Source organism: Diachasma alloeum, unplaced genomic scaffold, assembly GCF_001412515.2.
Source record: "Diachasma alloeum isolate Michigan unplaced genomic scaffold, Dall2.0 Dall_scaffold_00301, whole genome shotgun sequence".
In the NCBI taxonomy this organism is placed as follows: Eukaryota; Metazoa; Arthropoda; class Insecta; order Hymenoptera; family Braconidae; genus Diachasma; species Diachasma alloeum.
The window spans coordinates 779817-790424 of NW_021680440.1; the positions used below are offsets into that span (position 1 = coordinate 779817).

The 10608-nt window shown below is 40.3% G+C and overlaps 1 protein-coding gene across 1 annotated transcript; it reads left to right on the forward strand.

Annotated features, from left to right (window-relative positions):
- Positions 1 to 326: 326 nt before the first annotated feature.
- On the forward strand, positions 327 to 5273 carry LOC107039516 (putative GPI-anchored protein pfl2). Its single transcript, XM_015259159.1, has 6 exons — positions 327 to 378; positions 1116 to 3549; positions 3688 to 3913; positions 4142 to 4403; positions 4478 to 4654; positions 5131 to 5273. Exons 1-6 carry the CDS (start codon positions 327 to 329, stop codon positions 5271 to 5273), a joined length of 3294 nt encoding a protein of 1097 aa, XP_015114645.1.
- The last annotated feature ends 5335 nt before the right edge of the window (positions 5274 to 10608 follow it).

Here is a 10608-nt window from a genome sequence, read left to right on the forward strand (position 1 = left end):
CTAAAATTTCAACCGGCAATTCATATTTTGGAGGTGGGAGGATATGATGTTGGGTATGATAGAGGTGAGGTCTTCAATAACGACTCGCTTCGCCCAGTAATTTTCAGTTTTTCTGCAACAGCCAAATCGTGCGGGTCCTCGGATAGTCGATTCACCTGTGTCAATAGTGCTCATTTTTTAATACCCCGTTCGCATGAAATTTTTATCGTGAAAGTAAGTGAAAGAGGATTATAAACTGATCAATTCGGAAACTATTTCTGCACGCGTCGAGTTCGGTTGTGTCATGAAGTGTTGATGACTAGATTTTATTTTATGATCGAGTAAATATGGGCAAGACGCGAGTGTTACTTGTCTTCTGTTTGGTTAATGCAATTCAAGGTACGTTAATGTTGCGGAAGGATTATAAGAAACTGAAAAAAAATAGGAAACGCTTATATTCAATGTGAAGAGAAAAGCTGAAGAACAATTATCTAGAAAATCTCGGCAAATGCTGCTAAAATTCTAGGGAATTCTCAATGGATTTTGATTTTTATTTGAATTATTCTCTTGAGATTTTTTCTATTAAAATTGTGAACGCAAATCTGCATTTCACCCGGATGCCCAACTCCCCCAGACGTACCCTCCAGCAACAAATCTAATCATCAGTTGGATCATCAATACCCCCAGTTATAAGAAAATTATGGAAGATGTTGATGAAAAAATATTGGCGCCAGTAAACGCAATTTACTCACGGCAGTAGGCATTAGAGCACAGGCTTTAATGCAAGGGTAAGCGTAACGAGGTTGAGGACAAGGCCGTGAGCAAGAATTTTCCTCGCTAATGGCCTTGACGCCAACCCTTGGCACAACGGTAATTAGGCCTGAAGTGAAGAAGCGTCTGGTGTGGTCCTGTTTGAAAAAAATTGGCGCTTCCGTTTCTCACTTTCTTATTCCGAGGCAGAAATACCGCGGATAATTGATTTCGTCTGAAGTAATTTTTCGGCTTCGGGAGGCGAATTGAATTGATTTCTGTTGTTGAATCAACTTTTGTGATTACCATTTCCATTTTTGATTAACATTGACTGTTTTGATGATAACAATCCTTTGTTCACACGTTTCTTTCTCAATTTATTACAGTGAATCAAGTGCTGTGTGAAGGAGCAAAGACTACGACCAAATCATCGAGTAATGATACTGGATCGGAGTCATTGCCGGTTCCTACGAGCTCCAAAAGCTCTGTTACAACTACTGTACTTCCTCGGAGTCATACAGTAACGAAAGACGATCATAATGTAACAGTTAAAGATGTTGGAAGCCATGAACCTACACCTGCAATCAACAGCACGACTCCAACAACTCCTGTAGGATTGAAGACGTCTCCATTGAGTTCGAGTGGGACGTCCGGTCTTTCTGCGAATTCAACATCGGGGTTAAGTCCAACTACTGGAACTCCAACTGTGTCTTCGAACGGAACTGCAACTCCAACGCGTGTCAAAAATCATGAGCAACACACGTCCACGAAAAGCTCTGGGAATTCAACGACTCCGGCACCTCCCGGTTCGAAACAATCGACGACAATTAAAATGTCTACAGCACCTTCAACAGTCTCAACTACTCTGAAGTCTTCCACCAATGATACGGCTAATGCCCATCCGACAGGACATAACGTTTCATCAACTACAGCAGAACCCCGCACAACACATCAGACGAACACAACGAATCCAATTATAAAAAAATTTAATGGAACATCAAAGGATAATTCTACTGGGCAGGCAGCGAAAGCGGGATCATCAGCTTTGTCTCATAATGCATCCTCTACCACTCGAGTGATCGAAAACGGAAACATGACTTCATCTCATACGACCTCTACCACCCAAATTCCGAAAAACAAAGCAAATTTGAACGGAACTTCAACCACCAATTCTACCACGCAGTCAAGAAATGATGGTCTATCACACAACGCATCCTCTACCACTCAAATTCCAAAGAGCAAAACAATATTGAATGGAACTTCAAGTACTAATTCTACTAAGAACGTAAAAGATGGATTGTCAACGGCATCTCATGGCCCATCATCTACTACTCAAATTCCAAAAAGCCTTACAACTTTGTCATATAATGCAACCTCTATCACAGAAATGCCAAAAAATGTGACAAATTTGAACGGAACATCAACTGCAAATTCTACCAGTCACACAATGAAAGATGGATTGTCAACTTTATTACATAATACAACCTCTACCACAGAAATGCCAAAAAATGTAACAAATTTGAACGGGACTTCAACTGTTAGTTCAAGCAGCCACAGAACGAAAGATGGATTGTCAATTTTGTCACATAATGCAACCTCTACCACCAAAAGTCCAAAAAAAGTAACAAATTTGAACGGAAGTGCAACTGCTAATTCTACCAGTCCCTCAACGAAACATGGATTATCAACTTTATCACATAATGCATCCTCTACGACCCACATCCCAAAAAAAGGAACCACTTCTCTGTCTCATGGAACCTCTACTGCGATGCCTCCAACGACCCATGTTTTACCGACTGATCATTCAAACTCCTCTGCATCTCACCTTGCATCGACTACTAAGAGTCCTGATACAGCACATCCTACAAAAAATTCCGCTGCGAAGCACTTACTACCGATACTGCATAACTCAACTACTGCATCTCCAAAGAATAGCAGTATAACTGCGATTCCACTAAATGTAACGACTGCAAGTCCGCTGAGCGCAACCACCTCAGCTTCTAGTCTCAATGTTACAACAAAAGCGAATAATTCGATAACGACTTCAGGTGAGTCCATACAAATAGTAAAATCCTCATCTGATAAAACAACCAAAACAGAAGAATACTTGCAATCTGGAAAAGCGCTGGTTCCTCAAGTTCAAATTACAGAAGTAAAGAAATCTTTTGTGTTATCCTGGGTAGATCCTCAACCTTCGTTGGTGATGGCACGAGATACGATGAAGGGTCATACAATAAAGAAAGATCTGAGTACTGTCAGTGGATCTTCAGGGAAACTGAATAGTACGAGTAATGGACAGAATGACACGGCAGTAGCTAATTCCACAGTTAATCATAACGTGACGGGAACTGCTCATGCCAATGGGACAGCATCGGCGAATTCGACAGCGTCAATCCCTCTTCATAATTCTACATTGCCTGCCAACTCTACGGCTACAACTCCTCTCCATAACTCTACATTGCCTGTCAACTCTACGGCTACAACTCCTCTCCATAACTCTACATTGCCTGCCAATTCTACGGCTACAACTCCTCTTCATAATTCTACAAGGCCTGTGAACTCTACAACAGCAACAACTCCTCTTCATAATTCTACATTACATGCCAACTCTACGGCTACAACTCCTCTTCATAACTCTACATTGCCTGCCAACTCTACGGCTACAACTCCTCTTCATAACTCTACATTGTCTGCCAACTATACGGCTACACCTTCTCTTCATAACTCTACATTGCCTGCCAACTCTACAGCTACAACTCCTCCTCATAACTCTACATTATCTTCTAATTCTACGGCTACAACTCCTCTTCACAACTCTACATTGCATGCCAACTCTACGGCTCCAATTCCTCTTCACAACTCTACATTGTCTGTCAACTCTACAGCTACAACTCCCCTCCATAATTCCACATTGCATGTAAACTCTACAACAGCAACAACTCCTCTTCACAACTCTACATTGCATGCCAACTCCACTGCCACAACTCCTAGACATAACTCTACGTTGAGTCATCAAACTACGCCATCTTCTAAAAAATCACCAAAGGCGTCACAAGTCGTGACGAAGATCACGTCGGACACTGCTTTCAATTTCATGGTTACACACAATGACACAGGCGTGCCATGTCTATTGTCAAACATGTCGATTGACCTGAGCGCGTTGTACAAGAAGACCGATAAAACGGTGAGTTCTATTTTCTAGACGAATTCTGGTTACAAAAAAATGAAAATTTCATTTTTTAGGCCGAGATTTAAAAAAAAATACTAAAAATTCCCAATGATGCACATCTTAACGCATTAATTTACTTTGGAGTAAATTTTTGACTGCAATGCTATCTAATAACCAACTTCCTTCCTCATCATAGTCAGATAATCATCTGCACTCCAAGTGATCACAAATTTGTTTATTCAGATTTCGAAGGGCACCTTGCACATACCCAACACAGCTGAATCGAACGGAACATGTGCTGAGAAGAATGCCCAACTGATGCTCATTTGGAAAGAAAAAGGAAAGTCGAAAGCGAAGCGGGCAGGCGCTTCTCGCAATACCACTCTCGATGATGGAGAACATAATATCTTGGTATTCAATTTCATCAATGATGGGAAGACCGCCAAACTTGACAAGGTTCAGGCAGAAATCTACCTCGACAACTACAATTTTCCAAACTCGATAGGTCAGAAACTCACACCTTTATGATAATGAGTATCACGCAATGAAATGAATGCATCATTTTTTTTTTATCGATAGACAAAACTCTGAGAGGAGAGTCAACTTCTGGTCTGGGACTATTCGAAGCTAAAGTCGATGCTGGCGCTTACGTGTGCAATGTTCCCACTGCTGTGAGAGCTGGCGACATCGGTATCACTATCAAAAGTATTTCATTGATAGCGTTCAACTCCAAAGAGGATCTTTCTTCCAAAAAAAGTAAGAGTTGAAGACTTCAGACGTAGGGAAATTCCCAATGACAATACGTAAGGAGAAATTCGATAGGAAAATTCAGGGTTTATGTCTCGGAGATTTTTTTTCGATTCTGCTCTAAGATAAGGTCTGGAACATTGACATAGAGAATGTGTTGATAGAAGCTGTTATCAAAGTCACACTTGTAAAGGCCCATGCTTTTCTCTGAAAGATTTTGTCTTCTGAAGAATATTTTTTGCTCACCAAGAAGATCTTTCACATAAACTATCGAAAATTCTTTCAAGAATCTCTGAAAGATATTCGAAAGACAGAAATTTTGTTCACAACATCACATGACTACACGAATAATCCTTAGAATTTTAATAGAATCCCCATAGAATTTCTAGAGAAACCCAATAGAATCCTGCGCCCCTGCTATTTTGAGAAATAATTAACTGAATTCCGATCATTATCAGCAATAATTTTTTCTGTTCCACGTTGAGTTGAGAGCTGCCAATCAGAAGCAGGAGTGAATCTCGGCGCAGTCATTGGAGGATTCATAGGAGTGGCACTGATAATTTGCTTTGGGATGTACCTCATCGCACGGCGAAAAAAAAACTCCTTCCGGTCGTCGCAGATCCCGTGAACGTCCCAAATACCAATAGTTCAATCCCAGTCACGGAACTGTGAGCTCATACTCGATACCCAAGTGAAACTAAGTTAATTACGTAGTTATTTTGTACATAACCGAAATGTTGGCCGGTGATTTTCAACTGCTCCATCAGTTGCGTGCATTTCCAATGTGATTTTAATATTCAAATTATCGACACTTAACACTAACTGATATAGAAAAAATTGGCAATAAAGTATTGTAACGGAATTGATTGACCAAATTCATCTATTCTCTGCCACTTCCCAAAAATAAAAGGACTCAGATGATTTCTTTTGGTTCTTATATTGACGTTATTTCATTCTTCAACTAGAAATGAGACATTAAGGATCATTAGTACCAATCAAATGTGCGGCAAGACGTCATCTGGCGTTAATTTTTCCAGTGCAAGAATTTCGGTCACACTTCCAACTGTCACATTACAAGCAACTATTCAGATGTAATCAGACAGTCGGAAATTTTTTGGGCACCACGTCCTACCGCATTTGGTGATAACTCAGTTTTCCACTCCTCATTTCCATTTGTACACTTTTATTGTTTTCCGGTGATTCTCAACTTGACGCTTGAGGTTCCGTTGCGCATGTGGTGCAACAATTTATGTGAAATATGACAGTCACATGGTACATTGCCCACAATGTTGTCTTGTGACAACTGGTCGTCTTGTTTAGACCGGTCAGTGACCTTTTCGGTCATTTGCATCGCCAGTACTAATTAAATACCCGATAGAGAACTTGCATGAAGCTCAATTCTTTCAATTCCCCTGGTCATGCATTCCTCGGAACATATGGATAACTAAACAGCGAAAATTATGGAGAAATATTGCCTAGATGTCTTATGATAATTAATAGAAAATCAGTCGGTTCGAGGCAAATTTTGCGGTTATGACCCCAAAATTTACCACTCAAGATGCACATAGTTGTTGCACCTGAAACACGTACATTGAACGCATTATTTGATCTAGTCACATATGGCGCTGGGAACCAAACAACACCAGCGATTTGGTGTAACGAACAGTTCAGGATATCACCGGTTGGACTCGTCACGGATACGCCCACCCCAATTACCCCTTTAGAAGGTAAATTTAAATGTTTATCGCGTCATCTGTCCGATCATCGTGCGAACTATATCAGCCCCTTGTAAATTTGGACCACCGTATTAATATCGGCCTCCCACAATGGGGCTAGTATCTGTTATGGAAAACTAGGCAGTGCCTAGATGGTACCCAAACATCTGTCTAGCTTCTCACAAATACTATTCATTCATTCATAATTTACTATTATAATTTATTTATTTATTTATTCACAGGTATATTGATATCACTCGAGAATTGTGAAAAATGTGGAACAAAATATTTGTCAAGAGGAAAATATTCTATAAAAAAAATAATCGATTTGATTTTTTGCTGTGAAAAATAAAAGAAAAAAAGAATGAGAAAAAATGAGAAAATTCTATTCTTTCATCCACTTTTTTAAAAAATATGATCTGATGCACATTTCTCAATTGAATGTGGGAAAATCCCAAACACGAGATACAACCTTTCACATTCCTCTCACGAACTGAATTCCCGTGTCTGATATGTCACTCGCAGCGGATATCGTGGTTTTACGATCCGTCAATCGTCATATTACCAAAAATACCAAAATAGATAGCACGGTTCCAGCGCCATATGTTCACGTGAGTTTTCCCCATCTCCGAAAGTATTTTATCACCAGAAGCAGAAATGCACTAGCTCGATAAAGACCGAAATATTCCGAGTTTTAATAGCAGCAATCGCTGGGTTTATTGAGATGCTGGTTTCAGATAGATGCGTTATCAGTTGGAAACACGAGTTAACGATGGGGTGACTGCCACACCCCTCGTTTAGCACCTGGCAGATGTTACTGATTCTTCGTTAATTAACAATGAGGGGGTGTTGTGCATCCAATCCCGGTACGCCACCGTGGGTGTTTTGGATTACTGTATCGATTGCTGTTTCCTGTCGAATAGTCTTCCTGGGGGGGGGGGTTAACTGTGGGAATCGCGCGGACAGCGCGATGTTTTCACATTGCAGCGTTCGAGTTTCTCACAATAATTAACGAACCCCCGACAATTTCATGCTTCATCGGGTTGCGCCATTGAAACTTTTATGGTGTTTTACGAAATGCCTGGAAATGAAATGTTTTTGAAGAAGAATTCAATTTTTTGACAATGACACCCTCGGAGACGCCAGAAATGTTGAAGTGAAAAATTTTGTTGTCACCTGGGGCCAAAGTGTCAGACCTTGGATTTTTCGCGGGGGAAAGTCGACTTACGCCAAAATCGAATTTTTTCGTCAAGTGAATGTTGATTCCGTATTTATTGGCCCCTCTAATGCCAATGAAACCCTCGGCGGCGCAAAAAATAACGAAATAAATTTTTTTTTTTTCACCCGGGGCCAAAATTGTCAGATCTTGGATTTTTTCAGGGGAAAAGTCAACTTTCGCCAAAATCGACTTTTTTCGCCGGGTGAAAGTAGATTCCGGTTATTTAAGGGACGGGCTATCCAGAACTATCAACAGTATGGGGGAAAAGTCAAAAATGAAAAAAAAAAATTTTCACCCGGGGCCAAAAGTGTCAGATCTTGGATTTTTTCAGGGGGAAAGTCAACTTTCGCCAAAATCGACTTTTTTCGCCGGGTGAAAGTAGATTCCGGTTATTTAAGGGACGGGCTATCCAGAACTATCAACAGTATGGGGGAAAAGTCAAAAATGAAAAAAAAAAATTTTCACCCGGGGCCAAAAGTGTCAGATCTTGGATTTTTTCAGGGGGAAAGTCAACTTTCGCCAAAATCGACTTTTTTCGCCGGGTGAAAGTAGATTCCGGTTATTTAAGGGACGGGCTATCCAGAACTATCAACAGTATGGGGGAAAAGTCAAAAATGAAAAAAAAAAATTTTCACCCGGGGCCAAAAGTGTCAGATCTTGGATTTTTTCAGGGGGAAAGTCAACTTTCGCCAAAATCGACTTTTTTCGCCGGGTGAAAGTAGATTCCGGTTATTTAAGGGACGGGCTATCCAGAACTATCAACAGTATGGGGGAAAAGTCAAAAATGAAAAAAAAAAATTTTCACCCGGGGCCAAAAGTGTCAGATCTTGGATTTTTTCAGGGGGAAAGTCAACTTTCGCCAAAATCGACTTTTTTCGCCGGGTGAAAGTAGATTCCGGTTATTTAAGGGACGGGCTATCCAGAACTATCAACAGTATGGGGGAAAAGTCAAAAATGAAAAAAAAAATTTTTCACCCGGGGCCAAAAGTGTCAGATCTTGGATTTTTTCAGGGGAAAAGTCAACTTTCGCCAAAATCGACTTTTTTCGCCGGGTGAAAGTAGATTCCGGTTTTTTAAGGGACGGGCTATTCAGAACTATCAACAGTATGGGGCAAAAGTCAAAAATGAAAAAAAAAAATTTTCACCTGGGGCCAAAAGTGTCAGATTTTGGATTTTTCCCGGCGGAAAGTCGACTTTCGCCAAACTCGAATTTTTTCGTCAAGTGAATGTTGATTCCGTATTTATTGGTCCCTCTAATGCCAATGAATCCCTCGGCGGCGCAAAAAATGTCGAAATAAAAAAATTTTTTTTTGGATCTTGGATTTTTTCCGGAGCAAAGTCGACTCTCAATTTGTTGACCATAATAAACTTTCAACGGGACTGCACGCCATTGCAAAGTGCACCTTTGTCATGACTGGCGACATTTTCTTCTCATGCCACCAGCGGCGCTGATGGCGCCTGTTAATCGCCCTTGACGCTACTCATCGCATCGCGTAATTGGTTAATGCAAAAGGTCATAGTACGCAACTTACTGCACGCAAAACAAAGCAGCAAGTCAAACTCTTGTCGCAGTCGTGACATAAAATATTTTGACTATAATGTGACGAAAGCAATTTTGCACTTGTTTTGCTTGTTTTGTTTCGCACTTCTTCACTGCACACATTACGCAACATTCCGATTTTCCCAAAAGCCGTTATTTAACATGAAACATAACCGGAAGTGACGAAATAGAATACGCCCATCTGTTACGGTACTTTATTGTGAAATGTGGGGCAATAAAAACCTGGGAAAAATGTAATTTGCTGTGGGATATATGAGCCTCGTATTTTCCTTTAATTAATACGCGACGTCATTAATGGAAGTACGGAACAGGTGGGCAATGAATGCGGATTAGAATCTATGGGCTGGTGACATTTGTTGTACTTTCGAAGGAACAACAAAGACAGTGAACTGTTAAGAGGCGATTTCACACTCGCGATTAGACACTCCTGAGATAAAACGGTTTCCTCAAGGAGGAGAGAGAGAGGATGCTTGGCAGGTGCCGAAACTGTGTAAATGTACGCTAAATACACATGATGGCAGGTGTGCTTCTGTACCACGCCGTGGAGAGGATCTCTCCGTTCTTCATTCCGGAACAAATAAGTCCGCTTTGGTGCAGGCATGTTTCGGAACTTGATAATGACACAAGTATTCTTTTGAAAGAATGAATGAATGATTATGTGTATTATGAGGGAATTCATATTCTATTTTTTTTTCACTCGTAAATGACGATGGGACTTATCTTAGATATCTATCAGAAATTATGGGTGATATTGGGCACTGGCTAGGACGACCCGGATCATCAGTGATTTTCTAGAAATCTTCAGGAATTTCTCGATTAATCCAAAAGCTATCCTACTCCTCGCCCGATTATCGTTAAATCCTTTTTCTTGAAATAAGTAAAAAATTTCAAATTAAGATTTTCATCTGATTAAGGATGTTTAACTTGTCAAGTGGACAACTCAATTGAAAAGAAAAATGAAATTGTCTAAATGAATCATTCATGTTACAAATAATTTTCCTCATCAAATTAGAAGGGTTATGGCGTACTTTTCCGGTCTCAAAAATAATAATTAAAGAAAATATTCATAAATAATGGAGAACTTGGGACTGCGGTCCCCTACTTGTTCTCGCCGGCGATAGATTCTCCATTGTCTAAAGTAAACTTGAGGTTTTTTTTCCAATATTTTGCGTGTCTAACCCATGCAACATCTCGATCAAAGTTCACACGGTCACGTTTCTTCCCTGAGCGTAATGTAACAAGAAGTGATTTTCAGAAATTAATTTCTCACTAGGATGCCCCGATGCAAGGATTAAGATTATTACTAACGTGGGGCTCAAATATGGATCTGGCCTATGAGATAATGTCAAAATTATGGTGAATAATGTGGGTTTTGGCTAAACATCCTTTAAAAAAATATTTTACTGGGGGAACAGCTTCTAAAATCCGACACGTCTTTCGTGTCATTACAATTTCCCCCCCCCCCCCC